This window comes from Cervus elaphus, chromosome 31 (assembly GCF_910594005.1).
Source record: "Cervus elaphus chromosome 31, mCerEla1.1, whole genome shotgun sequence".
Classification (NCBI taxonomy): domain Eukaryota; kingdom Metazoa; phylum Chordata; class Mammalia; order Artiodactyla; family Cervidae; genus Cervus; species Cervus elaphus.
Genome location: NC_057845.1, coordinates 37,788,702 through 37,810,197, shown reverse-complemented (window position 1 = coordinate 37,810,197; position 21,496 = coordinate 37,788,702). Strand labels below are relative to the sequence as shown.

Genomic DNA, 21,496 nt, shown 5'->3' with positions numbered 1-21,496 from the left:
TCCTCTGTTTATATATATTCTACACCATACAGTTTCATTAGCCTTGGGAGTAAGATCTCATTCTTTATACGGATTTGCTATCCTTGGTGTCCTTTTATTTAAAGACATGTAGGCGCCCTACTCCAGTACTCTTGCCTAGAAAATCCCATGGACGGAGGAGCCTGGTAGGCTGTGTAGTCCATGGGGTTGCTACGAGTCGGACACGATTGAGCGACTTCACTTTCCCTTTTCACTTTCATGCATTGTAGAAGGAAATGGCAACCCACTCCAGTGTTCTTGCCTGGAGAATCCCAGGGACAGGGGAGCCTGGTGGGCTGCCGTCTATGGGGTCACACAGAGTTGGACACGACTGAAGTGACTTAGCAGCAGCAGCAGCAGCCAACTTTCACTTTTCTTTGCCTATCTTATTTGGCAGCATAATAGAAAAAGCCAAAGTCCTAAGAAAAATAATAATAATATGATGTGAGCTGTAGTCTCAGACCTAAAAGTTTCAGCTGTGTCAGATTAGGCAACTTATTTAACTTTTTAGTTTCTGTATTACATTATGTTATAACTTTATTTTCTAACTTCAGAGCTATTGGGAATACCAAATAAACACATGAATTAGATAGATTTTTTAAAAATTATGTCGAATTTTCTTCAAATGTAAAGTAGAATTCAACCGATTTATATAGTTAAAAAAAAGTATGACTTTTTTTACTATGACTTATTTTTGAGTCACATTTTATATTTTGGTCTTTATTTGGTTATATGTGATGAATTCCACCGTTGAGAACAGAAATGCTCTACCTTAGTTAAAACCTTTTTGTCCTTTGATGTGTATATTTTGTAGGCCAGTGTTCTTAATTGGGAAAAAGAAATGTTTATAATCCTGTCTCTGGTAAACCTAATAGTAGTTTCAGTAATTACCACAGCTCATGCTGGGAGCTCCTTACAGTGAGATAATGTCACCCAAGAAAGTAGATCACTATTACGTATTTTTTGGACAGGGTTTGCATTTAGAATTGTAAGAGTTCAGGAAATATGTTAGTCTATCCACATCCTCCATGCACTGCACTGAAAACATGGAATTTGGGCAAAAATACTCAGGGCCTCATTATATAAAGGTAAGTTTTTATTTTTATTTTTTTTTAAAGGTAAGTTTTTAAATTGTGTTCTTTTCCTTAGAAAATAGAGTAAACAACTCAGCCATCTGTGTAGGCCTGTAAAATATCACCTGATTAAATGGATGATTAAATTTATGAGAGAAAAACTTCTTGGGAAGAATGCTACATTCTGAGCCAAAGTGTAAACATCAGAAATAGCTTTTAGTTTTTAGTTCTTGTCAAACTGGTGGATTAGTTCAGACTGCTGACTTCTCTTAAAATCATCTCGAAAGAAGCAATAGCTTTCCAGGTGCTAATAATAACAAAATATAATGAAAAAAAAATGGTCAAGAAATGTGAGAAGTCCACTGAAGCCTGAAGGCTGCCTGACCCACTGTGTGTGTGGAGACCTGGGGTGCTGACTTCTGCTAAGAGGACAACTTTGGGAATTTTCAAAAGAACCTGAGCATTCAAATCAAGCAAATTCTTAAAAGTACAACAGAAAAAACCCTGAGTAACAAAAAAATAAGGAAATAACAAAAATGGGGATAGAAATAAGTTAAATGGAAAACAAAGAGAGGATTAGCAGAAGAAAATTGCATTCTTTGAAAAGGCAAAGTAAGGGAAGTAAGTTAGATGAACCTCTGACAAGAATAAACAAGGAAAAAGAAAAAAGGGGAAAGAAGAAATACCAAAACACAAAATGTAGGTTAAAGGGGGGAACTACTATAAACCCAGCACAGATTGGATTTATAATCATAAAATAAAGATGATAAAATAAAATATAATCATAAAATGTTACAAAAGATAATCGTATGACAATATGGGTATAGGAGCTGTCATAGTCTAGAACCAAGATTTCTTTCTAGTGTATTCTGTCTGACCACTGGAACTTCTTCTGAAAGTGCCTCTTTCTTAGGCTTCCCTCCATGATGGCCCAAGTTCTATTCTTAGTTCCAGTTCTTGGGAGAGCTTCTGCTTCAGGCTACAAAAGCTAAGACGATCTCTCTCCAGTTCTCACCTTTCTACTCATTCTCTCCCACTTCCTGCATTCCTGTTGGACAGTAAGAAAGAGAAATGGGAAAGTAAGGGATAGGATTACACTGCTTTGAGTAACCATGCAACTCACTCTTCACGCTGTAATTCTAAAAAAATTAGAAAAAAAAATTCCAAAAAAATGTTATCAGTGTATTAGTAAGGACTCGTATATAACGTGGTTTATGGGTTAAATGTACTTTGTAGTCTGGCCTGGGATCTAATCATCATATGAAGCATTTCACCTGAATCTCTAGCTTAAGGGTTTCGAATTTTGGCTGTCAGATTTGTCCAGAACTGCAAAATGAGGCTTTCTTACAAGCCAGAATCCTAATGAAATGTTCACACTAGAGTAAGATAATTCTGGGAGTGGGTGATTCAAGAGGAGGAACAAATGAATTCAGGGAAAGAATACTCAAGACCTAAGATTGCCTAGGTTTCACTGGGTCTCCAGAAAGACTACAATGTAAATATAAAGTATTATTTTTATGGGAAAATATTATAACCTACCTTGGTAGGCTAAATAGTGACCGCCCCCCTCCAAAAATGTTCATGTCCTACCTTTAGAACCTCTGAATGTTACCTTAATTGTTATTTTCGAAGATTTAAGTTAAGGATCTTGAGATGAGGACATTATTTAGTGTAGTCATAAACGTTCTCATATAAGGGAGGCAGGAGATCAGATTCGTAGTAAGATACATGACAATAAAGCAAGACTTGAGAATGATACGAGGTTGGGGCTATGAGCCAAGGAATGCAGGTAGCTTGTGGAAGCTGAAGAAACAGAGGAAATAGATTCTCTCTTAGAGTCTTTAGAAGGAACGCAGTCCTACCAACACCTTGATTTTAGACTTCTGATCCCTGTAACTGTAAAAGAATAAATTTGTGTTATTTTGAGCTGGTGACATTGTGATGATTTGTCACAAAAGCAGTAGAAAAGGAATATACACACAGACTTCAAAATGAACCTTTGCACCCACCTGTAATAAACTGTGTTCTCCAAAGATGACTGCAAAAATATGTCCCATCTCACATATTCTTCTGCAGTGTCATCTTGCCACTTTCCCATCACTATGTGGAATCTATCCTTTTCCCCCTCCCCCAAATCTGGGTGGACCCTGAGACTGCTTTGATCAATAGACTATGATGGAAGTGACACAGTGCCTCTTAATTGGCCTGGCAGCTTCTTTCTTCTTCCTCTTGGAAGCTAAGTACCACAAAAGCAGTGCCACTTTAGGACTGCGTACTCAGGGAAACGCAACCTTGTGGAGAAGCCCTGAAGCATGGCATGTACCGTGCGGAGACAGAGATGCCAGAAGCCTGTGCTGTTAAACGTGTGAGTGAAAAGTCATCCAGAAAGTGGGTCTTCCAGCCCCAGCCACCCTGACTGGTCCTGTGTGCAGCAGAGACAAACAGTTTAAGTTAATAAACCCTTTCTAAATATTTGATACATAGATCATAAGTAATATAAAATGATTATTTTATAAGCCACTAATTTTGGGAGTCTTTGCTCAGCAAAAGATAACCAAAGCACCACCTTTTTAGTACGTTAGTGACTATCTGTACCTGTCCTGGGAAATCCTGTGGACAGGAGGCTGGTGAGCTACAGTCCATGTGGTTGCAAAGAGTTAGACAGAACTTAGCAAGTGAGCACTTACACCTATCTGTGCAATGAACTGATACACACAATGTTGTCTTCAGTGGCTGTGAAGAAATGTTATGTTGTTGGTCTTAAATGACCCCTGGTTAAAGTCCATACGTATTTTATTTCTATTTTTCATCTTATTTCTGCCAGATTGCTGGATCTAATTTCACAAAGTTGTATTAAGAAATAAAATGAATAAAGTAAACCTGCTTTGTAATATTGATTGATACAAACATTATTTTATTAATCTCTATGCAACATTGGAAGACTTGGAAGTTGCCTAAAACAAACAGAAACACTCACTCATTCTATTCACTTAACAATAGACAATTTCTAAATTAGGCTCTGGTCTACAAATTTGAGGGTGATTTTAGGTCTCTGCTACAGAATTAAGAACATAGATTTATGTGGCAATAAATTTCTTTGCTAATCCAAGATATTTTCCCCTTCTGGCTTTAAGGTTCTTCTCCAAAGAGAAGCTTCTATAAATATGTTTTTCATGATTGTGTATATATTGCAATCTTGCTTGTAGATTTTTGATTTTTCAAAAAGGTGGATGGAGACATTTAGGATTGGCATTTTGATTGCTGAATCATGTCAATACACAGAAGCATAAATATCCTATTGCTCTGGATAATTTCTACCATGATTTCAGATCAAGTGAAGTGTATCGGCTCTAAGATGACACTTGTTTGTGTTTTACAGGTTGTCTTGGCTCTTTCAGAGCTGGATTATTCACTACTGCGCGTCTGTCAACTAATACTTACCCTGACCTGAGGAGCTGTGTCAATGGTAAACACTTCTACCATCAGTTTAAAAAACAAAACGACAAAAACCTGCAAGTAAAGTACACCGTATAAATATAACTGCTGTTTAAAAATCAACAAATGAGCCCTTGAAGGGCTGGCTATAGGCCAAGTGAGGAAGTTTTCTCAAAACACATTTGAGGAATAGTGTTTTTTTGGGGGGAGGGGGTATGCCACATGGCTCTAGCGCTGGATCAAATTGGCCAAATAATTATTTCTTTCAGTGTTCATTATTCACTTAGTTTAAACTTTTAAGTATCATATAATGTGTATGTATCAGAAATGTACAAGATGAATTCTTTTCTTCTTTTTGGCCATGTTGCACAGCTTGTGGGATCTGAGTCCCCCCACCAGGGATTGAACCCCGGCCACAGCAAGGAAGATCCCTAACCACTGGACTGCCAGGGAACTCCCTGGAGGAATGTGTTTTCAGATGTAAATGTGCTTAAAATGAATTTTCTAGCTTATTTTTAAATTGAAGTGGTCCTTGTTTGCCAAGCTTTACATCATTGGCTTCAGAATTTTATTCCCAAGAGCTTTTTGACTGTTGTTGCATAATCATGTACTTATGACCAAATGTTACAGTTGACTAATGGATCACAGGGGAGCCACATTTATTTTTCTGACTTTTGGTATAAATGTGGAAATGTGGAATTATTGGTATAATTATTGGTATACCACATTTGGTATAAATGTGGATATAAATGTGTAAAATATTGTGATATCAAATTAGCCTTTTCCCTCTGAAGTTCACGTAAGGCCTAGTGATAAATCTGGTAAATTATTTGTCTCTAGTTTATCAATTTCCTGACATGCAGAGACAAAGGTGAAATTGAAACATGTAAATTGGGATGTTTGTCCAGTGAATATTTTACATGCAGCATTGGTACTATTGAGATATTCACTTATCTGCATTTTCTATAATGCAAAATTAGTTGTAACTTCACAAGTAAAACAGTTCACCTGAACATGTACATTTAATTCATACTTTATTTTTTTAATTTACCAAAGGACAGAAAAATAATTTTATAATTTCTTGACTAACCTGTTTTATATTATTTTAACGAATATCTGGACTTTCCAGATATCCCGGTGGTACTGAATCCGCCTGCCTATGCAGGAGACGCAAGAGATGTGGGTTTGATCCCTGGGTTGGGAAGATCCCCTGGAGTAGGAAATGGCAGGGCACTCCAGTATTCTTGCCTGGAGAATTCTCATGGACGGAGGAGCCTGGTGGGCTATAATCCATGGGGTCACAAAGAGTCAGACACGACTGAGCAACTGAGCACACACACATAACTAATACCTAATAAATTGCTAATAATTTACAGAAAACTTGCTTTCATGGGGACATTTTCTGAAAAGTTCAGTGATTAGATTTTAGTTAAATTAAAATAAAATTTTGTTTTTGTTTGCAATTAACAGTTTGCTTTGCTAACTTAAGGAAAGGAAAATGTAAAAAGAAAGATGAAAGGACTTTTCAGAGTTGGCTAGGAAGGCTAGAGAAACAGGTATGGGAATATGCAGGAGCCAGGAACCTTTGCAGTGTCTAGTGAGGCGAGAGAGACCATAAATAAATCAAGAAACAAATGGGCGTATCATTTAAGATAGTGATGAAGTGCTGTGACATTTTATGAGAGAAATATCCTTGCCTTAAAAATCACAGTATTCTGCTGCCTGTTGCCCAATGTCTGAAACCATTTGACTAGAGTTCTGTTTATTTAAAGCAGGAGAATAAATCTGGTCCCTGTTATTCTGTTCTGTGCTTCGTCACTCAGTCGTGTCTGATTCTTTGAGACCCCATGGTCTGTAGCCCACCAGGCTCCTCTTTCCATGGGGATTCTCCAGACAAGAATACTGGGGTGGGTTGCTATGCCCTACGCCAGGGGATCTTCCCAAGCCACGGATCGAACCCGAGTCTCCTGCATTGCGGGTGGATTCTTTACAGTCTGAGCCACCAGGAAAGGCCCTCTGTTATTCTATATTATCCCAAATTGGAAGTCTCAAATTTTTCTATTGGAACTGAATGGTTTTATTTTTCTGCTTGCCTCATGAAATTGTTTTAAGGATCAAATAATGTGATATATGTAAAAAGAATATTAAATTGCAATTATTAACTATTGTGTATATTTGCAAATATAAAAGTAGTTGTGGGGCTTCCCTGGTGGCTCAGTGGTAAAGAATCTACCTGCCAATGCTAGAGATAAAGGTTCGATCCCTGATCCAGAAGGATTCCACATGCAGGTAGCAGCTAAGCCTGTGCACCACAACTGTTGGGTTTGTGCTCTAGAGCCTGTGGAACTGAAGCCCCACAGTCGAGTCTCTGCCCTGCAACTAGAGAAGCCACTGCAATGAGAAGCCTAGGCAACATAACTAGAGTAGCCGCTGCTCCCAGCAACTAGTAAAAGGTCCAAGCTCAGCAACGAAGATCCAGCAGAGCCAAAAATAAATAAATAAAAGTATTTAAAAAAAGAGTGGATTTAAGCAAAAAGTAGCTTCCTTTTGCAGAAATAATTATAAAAGTTTAATAGATCCACTCTTCTTCTTGAAATAGTATTTGAAGGACTAAGTATTTTTTTCCACATACCACAGACTTTGTTCATGAGATTTCTATTAAAGGACATAAATTTCTATTGTACTGTGGTGTGTTATAAAAATTAAATAGATTTGTATTTCCTTCAGCCATTCCGGACCAGTGTAATCCTCTGCCATGCAATGAAGATGGATATTTGAGCTGCAAAGATGGCCAAGCGACATTCACTTGCATTTGTAAATCAGGTTGGCAAGGAGAAAAGTGTGAGTCTGGTATGTATAGCATACCCAGCAGGTGTGGGTGTTTATAACATACCCAATCGGAATTGACTTCCTGAAAAGTTCTCAGAAGGCTTTATTACTTTGAAAGTACTCTGTTTTCTCCTTTTTAGATATAAATGAATGCAAAGATCCTGCAAATGTAAATGCAGGTTGCAGCCAGATTTGTGTAAACACACCTGGAAGTTACCACTGTTCCTGTAAAAATGGTTTTGTTATGCTTTCAAATAAAAAGGACTGCAAAGGTAAGAGTAAAAAAGGTAGAATAAAAAAAGGTATTTTCTGTGTAAGAGCAAAAATTCAGTTAGAGGAATCTCCCCAGGCAATTCACAGAAAACTCTTGAGTTTTAAGTGTTTATAATAAGTATACATTATTATCCACCTTGAAGCCTGTGATTCTGTGGGACTGCCTTTAGTTTATTGTTGATCGGGTATTTTTTTATTTCAGAGTATTTTGTTGTTTTCTTATTGTGTATGTATGTGTGTATTGATACATGTACATGTTTTAATGAAGAGTTTCATTATATGGTGATAAAGTGAAGTTTTAATGCAAGTCTTCGCATACTACAGTATTTGCAAAATCATTGTTGATCCTATTTCTTCCAGACTCTGTAGTAGATTTTTATATCCTTTATTTCAATAAGATCTACAGTTTACAAATAAATCACCACAATCCTTAGTAACTTCTTTCATTGTATTTTATATTTCCTTGTCAGAAATACCTTTCTAATTTCCAATATAAACCCTCCATCCTGCACCTCATTTCCTGTTGTGTTTTTGAAAAAGATGAAACTCTGGTTTTTCTTTTTCTTTATACATTTAAGATCACATCACTGGTCATAACTTTTTTTAAAAAATTTCAGACTTAAATAATTCCTGTCAGTTAATTTAGCTTTTTAAGTCATTTTGCTAGTGTGTTTCTTTTTAAATTTATTTACAGGGCAACAGTGGAGAAACAGACATAGAGAATAGACTTATGAACACAGGGAGGGGGCGGAAAGGGTGAGATGTATGGAAAGAATAACATGGAAACTTACATCACCATATGTAAAATAGATAGTCAATGGGAATTTGCTGTTTGGCTTAGGAAACTCAAACAAGGGCTCTGGATCAACCTAGAAGGGTGGGATGGGGAGGGAGATGGGAGGGAGTTTCAAAAGGGAGGGGATATATATATATACCTATGTTTGATTCATGTTGAGGTTTGACAGAAAACAGCAAAATTCTATAAATTATCCTTCAATAAAAAGTAGATAAATTAAAAAAAAAAAAGAAATATTTTTTCCCCCAAATTTTGCCTTTCTTTTTTCTGCATGATATCTTTTCCATTAGATTGCTTAACTGTCTTTTACTAAATCTTCAGATATAAGTGCTAGGTATGTGGGTAACTAAACATGACATTTTCCAGCCTGGAGTTACCTTTAGAAAATGGGAGCAAGTTTTTCTTTCTTCTCTTCTTTCTTCCTTCCCTTTTTTTCTTCTTTCCTTTCTTCTTCCCTCTCTTCCTCCCTACCCCTTTCCCATCTTCTCCTCTTTTTGTGATGAGGTAAAAAAATTTAGTAAGTTAAAATGTAAAGTTATCTTGTTCAACTCTATTCATAGTCTGCTTTCATAAATCCTTAAATTGAATTCGTGTTCAGTGAGTGGTCTGTCCTTCACTGAACTGTAGCGTTTAGCGTAGTTTACTATTGTTGTTCAGTCGCCCAGTCATGTCTGACATTTTGCAACCCCATGGACTGCAACACGCCAGGCTTCGCTGTCTATTATCTCCCAGAGCTTGCTCAAACTCATGTCCATTGAGTCGATGATGCCATCCAACCACCTCATCCTCTGTCACCCTCTTTTTCTCCTACCCTCAGTCTTTCCCAGCATTAAGGTCTTTTCCAATGAGTTGGATTTTCACGTCAGGTAGCCAAAGTATTGGAGCTTCAGCTTCACCATCAGTTCTTCCAGTGAATATTCAGGACTAATCGCCTTTAGGATGGACTGGTTGGATCTCCTTGCAGTCCAAGGTACTCTCAAGAGTCTTCTCCAACACCACAGTTCAAAAACATCAATTCTTCAATGCTCAGCCTTCATGGTCCAACTCTCACATCCATTCACGACTACTGGGAAAACCATAACTTTGACTAGACGACCTTTGTCAGCCAAGTGATATCTCTGCTTTTTAATACACTGTCTAGGTTTGTCATAGCTTTTCTTCCAAGGAGCAAGTGTCTTTTAACTTCATGGCTACAGTCACCATCCAAAGTGATTTTGGAGCCCAAGAAAATAAAGTCTGTCACTGTTTCCATCGTTTCCCATCTGTTGGCCGTGAGTGTTGGGAATGAACGCCATGATCTTAATTTTTTGAATGTTGAGTTTTAAGCCAGTTTTTTCACTCTCCTCTTTCACCTTCGTCAAGTAGTAGTAGTAGTTTAGTCACTAAGTCACTAAGTGTCCAACTCTTTGGACCCCACAGACTGTAGTCCACCAGGTTCCTCTGTCCATGGGATTCTCCAGGCAAGAATACTGGAGTGGGTTGCCATTTCCTTCTCCAGGGGATCTTCCCGACCCAGGAATCAAACCCAGGTCTCCTGCATTGCAGGCAGATTCTTTACTGACAGAGCTGTGAGGGAAGCCCAGTGAAAATTGCTCAGGCATGTCTGACTCTTTGCGACCCCATGGACTATACAGTCCATGGAATTCTCCAGACCAGAATATGGAGTAGGTAGCCTTTCCCCTCGCCAGGGGATCTTCTCAACCCAGGGATCGAATCCAGGTCTTTTGCATTGCAGGCAGATTCTTTGCCACCAGAGCCACTAGGGAAGCCCCACCTTCATCAGGAGGCTCTTTAATTCCTCTTGGCTTTCTGCCATTAAGGTGGTGTCATTTGCATATCTGAGGTTGATATCTCTCCCTGTAAGCTTGACCCAGCTGGGCTTCATCCAGCCCAGCATTTCCCATGATGTACTCTGCATATAAGTTAAGTAAGCAGGGTGATGATATTCAGCCTTAACGTACTCCTTTCCCAATTTGGAACCAGTCTGTTGTCCTATGTCCGATTCTGATTGTTGCTTCTTTACCTGCATACACGTTTCTCAAGAGGCAAATAAGATGGTCTGGTATTCCCATCTTTTTAAGAATTTTCCGCAGTTTGTTGTGATCCACCAAGTCAAAGGCTTTAGCATAGTCAATGAAGCAGAAGTAGATGTTTTTCTGGAATTCCCTTGCTTTTTCTATGTTTCAGTGGATGTTGGCAACTTGATCTCTGGTTCCCCCAAATGGTGGTTTAGTCACTCAGGTGTGTCCAACTCTTTGTGACCCCATGGACTGTAACCCAGGCTCTTCTGTCTATAGGATTCTCCAGGCAAGAATACTGGAGTGGGTTGCCATTTCCTCCTCCAGGGGATCTTCCAACCCAGGGATTGAACCTGGGTCTCCTGCATTGTAGGCAGATTCTTTACCAACTGAGCTACAAGGGAAGCCCTCTGGTTCCTCTGCTTTTTCTAAATTCAGCTTGTACATCTGGAAGTTCTCAGTTCGTATACTGCTAGAGCCTAGCTTGAAGGATTTTGAGCATTACCTTGCTAGCAAGTGCAATGAGTGGAATTGTGTAGAGTTTGGATATTCTTTGGCATTTCCCTTTTTTGGGATGAAATGAAAAAACTGACCTTTTCCAATCCTATGGCCATTTCCAAGTTTCCCAAATTTGCTGGCATATTGAGTGCAGCACTTTCACAGCATCATCTTTTATGATTTGAAATAGCTCAGCCGGAGTTCCATCACCTCCACTAACTTAGTTCATAGTGATGCTTCCCAAGGCCCACTTGACTTCACTCTCCCGGATGTCTGGCTCTAGGTGAGTTGATCACCCTATCATGGTTATCCTGGTAATTAAGACCTTTCTTGTACAGTTCTTCTGTGTATTCTTGCCACCTCTTCTTAATATATTTTGCTTTTGTTATGTCCATACTGTTTCTTTCCTTTATTGTGCCCATCTTTGCATGAAATATTCCCAAGGTATCTCTAATTTTCTTGAAGAGATCTCTAGTCTTTCCCATTCTATTGTTTTCCTCTATTTCTTTGCATTGTTCACTTAAGTTTTTTTTTTTAAATCTCTCCTTGCTATTCTTTGGAGCTCTGCATTCAGATAGGTATATTTTTCCTTTTCCTTTCACTTCTCTTCTTTGCTCAGCTACTTGTCAGGCCTCCTCAGACAACCATTTTGCCTTTTTGCCTTTCTTTTTCTTGAGGATGGTTTTGATCACTGCATCCTGTACAATGTTACAAACCTCCATCCATAGTACTTCAGGCACTCTGTCTATCAGATCTAATCCCTTGAATCTATTTGTCACTTCCACTGTATAATCAAATGGGATTTGATTTAGGCCATACCTGAATGGCCATGGGGTTTTCCCTACTTTTTTTGATTTAAGTCTGAATTTTGCAATAAGGAGTTCATGGTCATTTCCTGGTCTTGTTTTTGCTGACTGTATAGAGCTTCTTCATCTTCGGCTGCAAAGAATATGACCAGTCTGATTTTGGTATTGACCTTCTGGCTATGTCCACCTGTAGAATTGTCTTTTGGGTTGTTGGCAAAGGATGTTTGCTATTATCAGTGAGTTCTCTTGGTAAACCTATGTTAACTTTTGCCCTGCTTCATTTTGTACTCAAGGCCATACTTGCCTATTACTTCAGATATCACTTGACTTCCTACTTTTGCATTCTTGTCCACTATGATGAAAAGGACATTTTTTTTTTTTTTTTTGCTGTTAGTTCTAAAAGGTCTTGTATGTCTTCATAGAACCGTTCAACTTCATCTACTTCAGTATTAGTGGTTGGAGCATAGACTTGGATTACTGTGATTTGAATGGTTTGCCTTGGAAATGAACCAAGATCATTCTGTCATTTACTATGATATCATTTAAAGTGTAGTTAAGTGACTTTAAGGTGAACTGCATAAACTAACAATTTCTTATGAGCAATTATACAATTTTAGATTATATATCTTTCTTGTTTGCCTATTTGAAGGTGTTTGAGGTAGATATTTAGAATACCCAGTATCAATAGAACACTAGTTAACAGAAAATCATCATAATGAAAGGATACCATACGCATTCCATAAGCAAATAATACCCATTTGTACTTGAACATCTAAATACTTGAAAGAATTTGTGCTGCTAAAGAATTTATGATTTTCATTTTAATTTAGAGCAATTTAATCCTTAGCCATTGAGTTCATACACATTAACCAAAAGTTCTCTTAGAAATGATGGTCTCTGTTATCAGTACATATGTTTTTGTATGGTTCATTTACATAGTGTTTTGTTCATGATACATAAGCAATAAAGTACACAATTAGTAGAAGAATATATATACAATTGTTGCAACGGGGCCTTTATTTAAAATGTGGATTTGGTTGGGATTAAGTTGCCAGTAAATTTCCAAAAATGCAAGAATAAAACTTTTCATCAGACATTAGATGTCAGTGTAGAGTCATAAAATGTATATACTATAACCCACACTCATATAATTTAAAGGAGTTCTTGTAATATGCCTCAAATCAAATAAATTTAGTCATGTTTTTACTTCCTGTTAAAAATATGGATTTTATAGCTCTTTTTTTAAAATTAAGTATTTTTTTAAGTAATTATAGATTTACATGCAGTTGTAAGAAGTAATAAAAGACATCCCATGCACCCTTTACCCAATTTCCCCAGACAGGAATACTTGCAAAACTATAGTACCTTATAACATACAGGATATTGACATTGATACAAGCAAGATACAGGAAAATTTACTTGCCACAGTAAATTGATTCATTTATTTTTTGTGCAGGTTATTTTAAATAGAGAAATGTCTGAAAATTTGGCCAATTTGTGGAAAAATTAAACTATCAGCTTTTTTAAGTAGAAAATCTGGATTTCATTCTGAGCTTGTCTTTCCTGAGAGAGTACAGATCAGAAAGTTCAATTCAGTTCGGTCGCTTAGTCATGTCCGACTCTCTGCGACCCCATGGACTGCAGCACGCCAGGCCTCCCTGTCAACCACCAACTCCCGGAGTTTACTCAAACTCATGTCCATTGAGTTGGTGATCCCATCCAACCATCTCATCCTCTGTTGTCCCCTTCTCCTCTTGCCTTCAATCTTTCCCAGCATCAGGGTCTTTTCAAATGAGTCAGTTTTTCAAATCAGGGTGGCCAAAGTATTGGAGTTTCAGCTTCAGCATTAGTCCTTCCAATGAATATTCAGGACTGATATCCTTTAGGATGGACTGGTTGGATCTCCTTGCTGTCCAAGAGACTGTCAATTCTTCTCCAACACCGCAGTTCAAAAGCATCAATTCTTTGGTGCTCAGCTTTCTTTACAGATGAGAAAAGTTCACTATAATAATTATATTTCTATTGAACTATTTCTATCACTTGTTTTTTTCACAGTCACTTATTCAGTAACTAGTTGCAATTTCAAATTTCTGAAATATTAATTTAATGTTAAAATTTACCCTGGATTAGCTGTGGCTTCATAAATAATTGAAGACCTCACCCAGTCCCATTTTAAATTTGAATCACTCTTGAATAATTTAAGCCGTAATAGTAGTATGCAGATGTAGCTATTGTCCATTTCCAAAGGAAAGGTGTAAGAGTGATGAGCCGTCTCATTTTTATCCTATTTTTTATATTTGTGATAATACAGAGTAAATAAGCTTTTTTTTTTCAGTGTAGATAAGCTTTTAAGATCATATTTCAGAAACATGTGTTTAGGAATACATGTTAAGAATATGATGAGTCTCTTCAATTTATTTTCATACTGTAACCTGGTAGATAAGAAAATAATTAAAGCCTTTTTTTCCTTTACATGATTACAAGGAAATAGCAGACACCAATCAAATTCCCTATGCATTTGTAGAAAGAAACTGTATTAAGTGAACTAAAACATGATGATAGATTTAATATTTTGTTATTTCCAGTCCACTTTGTTGTCTTATTAGATACATGAAACTAGACCCAGGAAACACAAATCAAGGGTTCTTGGCTAGTGTCTTCTGGTATGGGAAAAATTTTTTTTAATATACTTGTTTCATTTGTAGATGTGGATGAATGCATTTTAAAGCCAAGCATTTGTGGCACAGCTGTGTGCAAGAACATCCCAGGAGACTTTGAATGTGAATGTGCTGAAGGCTACAAATACAATCCCGTATCAAAGTCTTGTGACGGTAAAGTTCAATTGGTATTATTGGTGGTGGAGGGGGTGAGTTGGCACCCTGGTTTGAAATGAGAAGCATTGGTTCTCCTTGATATCAGTAATCAGATTTTCTCAGGTGATAAAATCCATGCTATAATTTGATCAGTTGGGTGGTGATGGCTTCCTTCCAGATTAAAAGTATGTAAGACGCATGCATGATCAGTGCTGTGCAATCTGATGGCCCTCTAAGCTGTATTTGAATTGCAGACCTCCCATATATGATAGAAGCAAAAGAAACACATAATATTCAAAAATAAAAAGCAGCTGAAAGGAAACACAGACACACACACACACAAGAGAGGAAGGAAGACATATTTAAAACAAGGTGGTTAGAAATCTTTGGTTTTATGCCAGGCTTTTCAATGATTTTCTGTGTGTGTTTAAGTCTGTCATTTTATTGTAAAATAGTAAATGACCTAACTCCATTGTAATTAAATATATGTAAAAAGAAAATCTCATCATAACCAGATGAGAGCCAAGCTCTAAAACCGTGAGGAGCAGTGATTAGGGATGTCTGTGTCTGGATTTGGGAGAGCTCCTTGAAGCTTGTGATTGCTTCATTTGACTCCAGTGCTGCTGTCCAGATAGCTTAGATGTATCATAGGGTTATTTTTTTTTAATCATGGATATGTACAAATTATCTCGCATCCTCCTCTGATTTTTTTTTAAAATTTTAAATTGAGTTTAATATCATGACTGAAAGTGAAAGTGAAAATTTCTCAGTCATGTCAGACTCTTTGCAACCCCATGAACTATATGGTCCATGGAATGCTCCAGGCCAGAATACTGAAGTGGATATCCTTTCCTTTCTCCAGGGAACATTCCCAACCCAGGGATCGAACCCAGGTCTCTCCCATTGCAGGTGGATTCTTTACCAGCTTAGCCACCAGGGAAGCCCAATATCATGACTAAAACTAATCCCTGATTCCAGCTTGTGCTTCCTCCAGCCCAGCATTTCTCATGATGTACTCTGCATATAAGTTAAATAAGCAGGGTGACAATATACAGCCTTGACATACTCCTTTCCCTATCTGGAACCAGTCTGTTGTTCCATGTCCAGTTCTAACTGTTGCTTCCTGACTTACATACAGGTTTCTCAAGAGGCAGGTCAGATAGTCTGGTATTCCCATCTCTTTCAGAATTGTCCACAGTTTATTGTGATCCACACAGTCGAAGGCTTTGGCATAGTCAGTAAAGCAGAAATAGATGTGACATACATATATACAATATTTTATTACTTTAGTTATGCTATTCAATTTCAGTAGTATTGAGGGCTCACTAATTTTGGAGTTTTATTTTAAGACATTCAAAGGGGTTCTCATTTTAAGGGGAAACTATGCTATAGCAGTGTTTGAGTTTGGGAATTTTCAAAGATCACAGGGTATATTCATCTAAAAGTTCAATGATCTTACATATTTCTAAAGTGTTTCTAAGCTGAAACATCTTATTACAACTTTTCAAGAGTGATTTTCTTAAAGTATGGATTGGGACAGGGACCATAGAGAAGATTTCACGAAACGGGAGGTAATAGCACAGTGAGATTTTTTGTTTTTCTATATCTTTAATAAGTTAAGAAATACATGTATGTCCTTAAATTTATTGCCACCATTAATCATTGCATTATGGAAAGTGATATTTTCTTGATATAGTCATTTAATCTCTAACTACATTGTTGTTTAGGTGCTAAGTTGTGTTCAGCTCTTTTGTGACTCCATGGACTATAGCCAAACAGGGTCCTCTGTCCATGGGCTTTCCCAGACAAGCATACTAGAGTAAGTTGCCATTTCCTTCTCCAGGGGATCCTCCAGACCCAGGAACTGAACCCACATCTCTGGCTTGGCAGGTGGATTCTGTCTCTGTGAATTACATTAACGTTCATTTAAAAGGGATCTTTTCTCCCACTTCTGGGCATACACACTGAGGAAACCAGATCTGAAAGAGACACGTGCACCCCAATGTTCATCGCAGCACTGTTTATAATAGCCAGGACATGGAAGCAACCTAGATGCCCATCAGCAGATGAATGGATAAGGAAGCTGTGGTACATATACACCATGGAATATTACTCAGCCGTTAAAAAGAATTCATTTGAATCAGTTCTAATGAGATGGATGAAACTGGAGCCTATTATACAGAGTGAAGTAAGCCAGAAAGATAAAGAACATTACAGCATACTAACACATATATATGGAATTTAGAAAGATGGTAACGACAACCCTATATGCAAAACAGAAAAAGAGACACAGAAGTACAGAACAGACTTTTGAACTCTGTGGGAGAAGGTGAGGGTGGGATGTTGCGAAAGAACAGCATGTATACTATCTATGGTGAAACAGGTCACCAGCCCAGGTGGGATGCATGAGACAAGTGCTCGGGCCTGGTGCACTGGGAAGACCCAGAGGAATCGGGTGGAGAGGGAGGTGGGAGGGGGGATCGGGATGGGGAATACGTGTAAATCTATTGCTGATTCATATCAATGTATGACGAAACCCACTGAAAAAATAAATAAGAAAAAAAAAAAAAAGAAAAGGGATCTTTTCTTCCCTTCCCTTCCCTGTCTTCCTGTTCTCCCCTCCACTCCTTCTTTTCCCCTTCCTTTTCATCAAAGCAGAGAGTTAAGAAGAAAGTGTCAATGGAATTCATATGATCAGATTCGACAGTTACATTGAGACTCTGTTTTTTCCTTCAAAATCGTAAAATTAGCATAGTTGTTATATCTTTATTAATTAACTACTGAAAGTTATCCTTTTAATTTGTTGATTCAGGCATATAAACAAATTGAAATTACATTTGTGACTCATTTAAATTTCTGTGGCAAGTGCATAAAGGTGATTTGATGTCAAAGAATTTCTTTCACTAAGGATTTATTATCACCGATTATCTTATACTAAAATCAGAATAGTCCTTCTTCTGTTAGACTGAACATTCAGGAGATATTAAAATTTATGTTCTCTTTTCCCCCAGATGTGGATGAATGCTCTGAGAACTTGTGTGCTCAACTTTGTGTCAATTACCCTGGAGGTTACTCTTGTTACTGTGATGGAAAGAAAGGATTCAAACTTGCCCAAGATCAGAAGAGTTGTGAGGTAACACTTTGCAATACTAACATGCCCATCTGTTTTTAAAAATGAGATCCAGGTACTTATTTCCACATAGTTGAGGTAAATAAGAATACAGATTTCTACTTAATTGCTATAGTCCAAAACAGGCTATAAGTCAGAATCTATTTACTAATTTTGACCACGTAATTTGGTAAACCTTGTGAGGGACTTCCCAGGTGGTGCTAGTGGTAAAGAACCTGCCTGCCAGTACAGGAGACATAAGAGACGCGGGCTCACTCCCTTGGTCAGGAAGGTCCCCTGGAGGAGGGCATGGCAGTCCACTCCAGTATTCTTGCCTGGAGAATCCCACGGGCAGCGGAGACTGATGGGCTGCAGTCCACAGTGGGTGACGAAGAGCTGGACGGGACTGAAGCGGCATAACATGCATGTGGATAATTAGTGACTGGATTAAAAAAAAGCTGCAAGGCCACAGTTCAAGAGTGCTCATGTGTATAAGCCTGTACTTTTAGAAAATGCAATGTGTATGTTTACTTAAACAACTGTAAAAAGCTAAGGTTTATACTTCTTTTGGTGAGAAAAAATCTTTCATAGAAATTTCAGTGAAAACATTTTTCAGAGTCTACTTTTGTTTATCACACTCTGACAAGTTTGATCATGCCTTAGGCATGTTAGTACTTGCAAGAGTGTGCATAAAATCTCAGGTGCAAACAGTTTTGTCAGAGTAGGGTTTAGTTGAGGTTTAAGTATATCAAAATTCAGAGGGATCAATTTTGTTACTTTCTATCTTTTCAACTTGCTTCTGCTGCTGCTGCTGCTAAGTCATTTCAGTCGTGTTTGACTCTCTGCGACCCCATAGACGGCAGCCCACCAGGCTCCGCTGCCCCTGGGATTCTCCAGGCAAGAACACTGGAGTGGGTTGCCATTTCCTTCTCCACAACTTGCTTCTAGGATACTCAAATTCAATTCATAATTGATTCAGAAATTGAATGTTGGGGGTAGGTTCTAATATTTCTTCCACTGAAGAAATCTGAAGCTCTTTTTTTTCTTTTTTTCCCTAAGCAAGGATCACGTTAGTGATCTTTAGCCCAATTCATGAATCTCTTTTAATTTTTAAAAGTGAAAGTGAAATGTCATGCTTATGAGGCAGACATTAAAAAAAAAAAAATACATACCCCTAACTGATTATTTAATAGTCATTGATTTACACATACTCTCTATCTGCTATCAAGAGAAGCTGTATATGTTAAAATAAATGTCAACATTTCATATTATGCTACCTATTTGGTAAAGGAAGGTAAGGAAAGCTAGTTGGTATATGTAGTAACTGGTAGTACTTCATTGAAATGTGTGCATGTTTATTTTGTAATTTGATATCCTATTATTTCAGTATTTTTTGTAGTTACACGTTGCCATCTTCCTTGGAATAGATTTACTGAAGTTCTAAGAGGAAATGAGCAATATTATTTCAGGACCTAGATTTAATACAGTGCTATTTGCACAGTTCTCCCTAGAATATCCCTAGATGTATGCCCAAGAACTTCTTTAAAAAACTTTCCATTTAAATGTTTGTTTTTACTCTTAAAAGAAAAAAAGACCTTGATAATAGTTCGTACATGTGTGCTGAGTCACTTCAGTAATGCCTGGCTCTTTGTGATCCTATGGACTGTAGCCTGCCAGGCACCTCTGTCCATGGGATTCTCCAGGCAAGAATGCTGGAGTGGGCTGCCAAGTCCTCCTCCAGGGGATCTTCCTGACCCAGGCATCGAACATTTGTCCTTTATGTCTCCTGCACCGACAGGTGGGTTCTTCACCACTAGAGCCACCTGGGAAGCCCTGATAATAAATCACCTGACTCTAAATCTTTTTTTTTTTTTTTTTTGGTAAATTCCTTGGAGATTATGATATCTTACTTTTTTTTTTTTTTTTTTTTGATATCTTACTTTATATTTATCCTGTTTAGGTTTTTCAGCATTTCCTTTGATATCTAGAGAGCACATTTTTGCTCCGAAAAATTTTGGCTTAATAAGACTTTAAAACAAATGGAGGGTGAGTGGGAGGGAGGCTCATAAGGGAGGGGATTTATGTATACATATAGCTTATTCTGCTATAAAGAATCTGCCTGCAATACAGGAGACTTGAGTTCACTCCCTGGGTGGGGAAGATCCCCTGGAGAAGGGAATGGCAGCCCACTCCAGTATTCTTGCCTGGAGAATCCCATGGACAGAGGAGCCTGGTGAGCTACAGTCCATGGGGTCACAAAGAGTCAAACGTGACTGAGCGACTAACAACATCATAGCTTATTCACTCTATTTTATAGCAGAAACTAACACAGCATTGTAAAGCAATTATATACTCCAAAGAAAAACAAATAAACTAGGTACGGAGGGAAAAATAAATAAAACTGGCTCAGTGGTAAGGAATTCACCTGCCATGCAGGAGCCCGCAGGAGATGCAGGTTTGATCCCTGGGTCAGGAAGGTCCCCTGGAGGAGGGCATGGCAACCCACTCCAGTACTCTTGCCTGGAGAATCCCACGGACAGAGGAGCCTGGCGGGCTACAGTCCATGGGGTCAGGAAGAGTCAGACACGACTGAAGTTACTTAGCATGCATTCTTGGAGATTACACTGATGGACTGTACAGGGAAGTAAAAGATATTGCTTTGTTATTACCATGGGTGTTCTGCATTGATTGTACTGTATCAGAGAGGATATGTTTGACAAGAACACTAGGAGCCAGAGAAAGGATGATATCCTGACACGTACACCAAACAGTAACCAATGCCTTTTCTTATTTTGTTGCCTTTTCTCCAGGCTGTTCCGGTGTGCCTTCCTCTGGACCTTGACAAAAATTATGAATTGCTTTACTTGGCAGAGCAGTTTGTAGGGGTTGTTTTGTATTTAAAATTTCGTTTGCCAGAAACCACCAGGTGAGGTACCAATGTCAGTGATAATTCTAGAAATCAGCATGTCAGAACAGAAGAAAAGGAGTCACTACGGTTTAAAATCCATGAAATTTTACTAACAATCAGATAATTTAGGTGTATTATCAATCAGATGATATTGGGTACCCTAAAGTTCATTTTTTCCTTCACACATAATTTTCATGCTTGAATCATTTGGGGTTGTTCTAGGCTGATCTTCCCTAGTGATCATTTTACCTTAAGTCAGAGTTCTTCCTTTTCTAATGAATAACATATTTTAAGAAGCTGGAAAAGAGGATTTAATGTATTTGTGAAATTTTCATTCTTTTTTATACCTTCTAAGTAATGGGAATAATTCAAGATACTGCTTTTAGAATATAGTTATATTCATAATTATTAAGGAAACTGTAAGATTACTGAAGTAGTATTTTAAAGAAATGTGTCACATGATTTTAGTTGACTGAGTACTTTATCTCCTCTTCCTGTAGTTAGGTTGACTTTGGAGAGACAGTAATTGCTTCTGTTTTTGAATCATGATGCTACTTTATCAAATTTTCTCAGAGCCATCATTGTTGGAACTAGGAAAAAAAAAATTGGTATTTTGTTGGAATAATGGAAAGGAAACATTTGAGACTGATTATAGAATCCAAATTTTAAAATATTTTAATTAGATAAGCATGTATATTTAGAATTTAATCCATTAGATATATGAGTGAATACTCATTAAATAATTCAATTCAATTTGTAGAAATTTTATCATTAAGGAACACTGAACTTTATTCACTGATATAATTGTGACCTTTTAGCACTCTGATTTCCCCAAAAATGTTTTCCCCTTTAACATCTCAGAGCAAAGAATATCTTCTAGTGGTATGGATTGGAGACAGCCTTTCCTTGCTATGAGAATA

The 21,496-nt window shown here is 37.7% G+C and overlaps 1 protein-coding gene across 1 annotated transcript in view; it reads left to right on the top strand.

Annotated features, from left to right (window-relative positions):
• Positions 1-21,496, top strand: part of PROS1 (protein S) — a 68,760-nt gene that overhangs the window by 28,547 nt on the left and 18,717 nt on the right. Inside the window, exons 4-9 of the mRNA XM_043892911.1 lie at positions 4,471-4,557; positions 7,254-7,376; positions 7,496-7,627; positions 14,452-14,577; positions 17,571-17,692; positions 20,479-20,594. Of these exons, the coding sequence (XP_043748846.1) occupies positions 4,471-4,557; positions 7,254-7,376; positions 7,496-7,627; positions 14,452-14,577; positions 17,571-17,692; positions 20,479-20,594 (706 nt within the window). The remainder of the gene's footprint in view (positions 1-4,470; positions 4,558-7,253; positions 7,377-7,495; positions 7,628-14,451; positions 14,578-17,570; positions 17,693-20,478; positions 20,595-21,496) is intronic.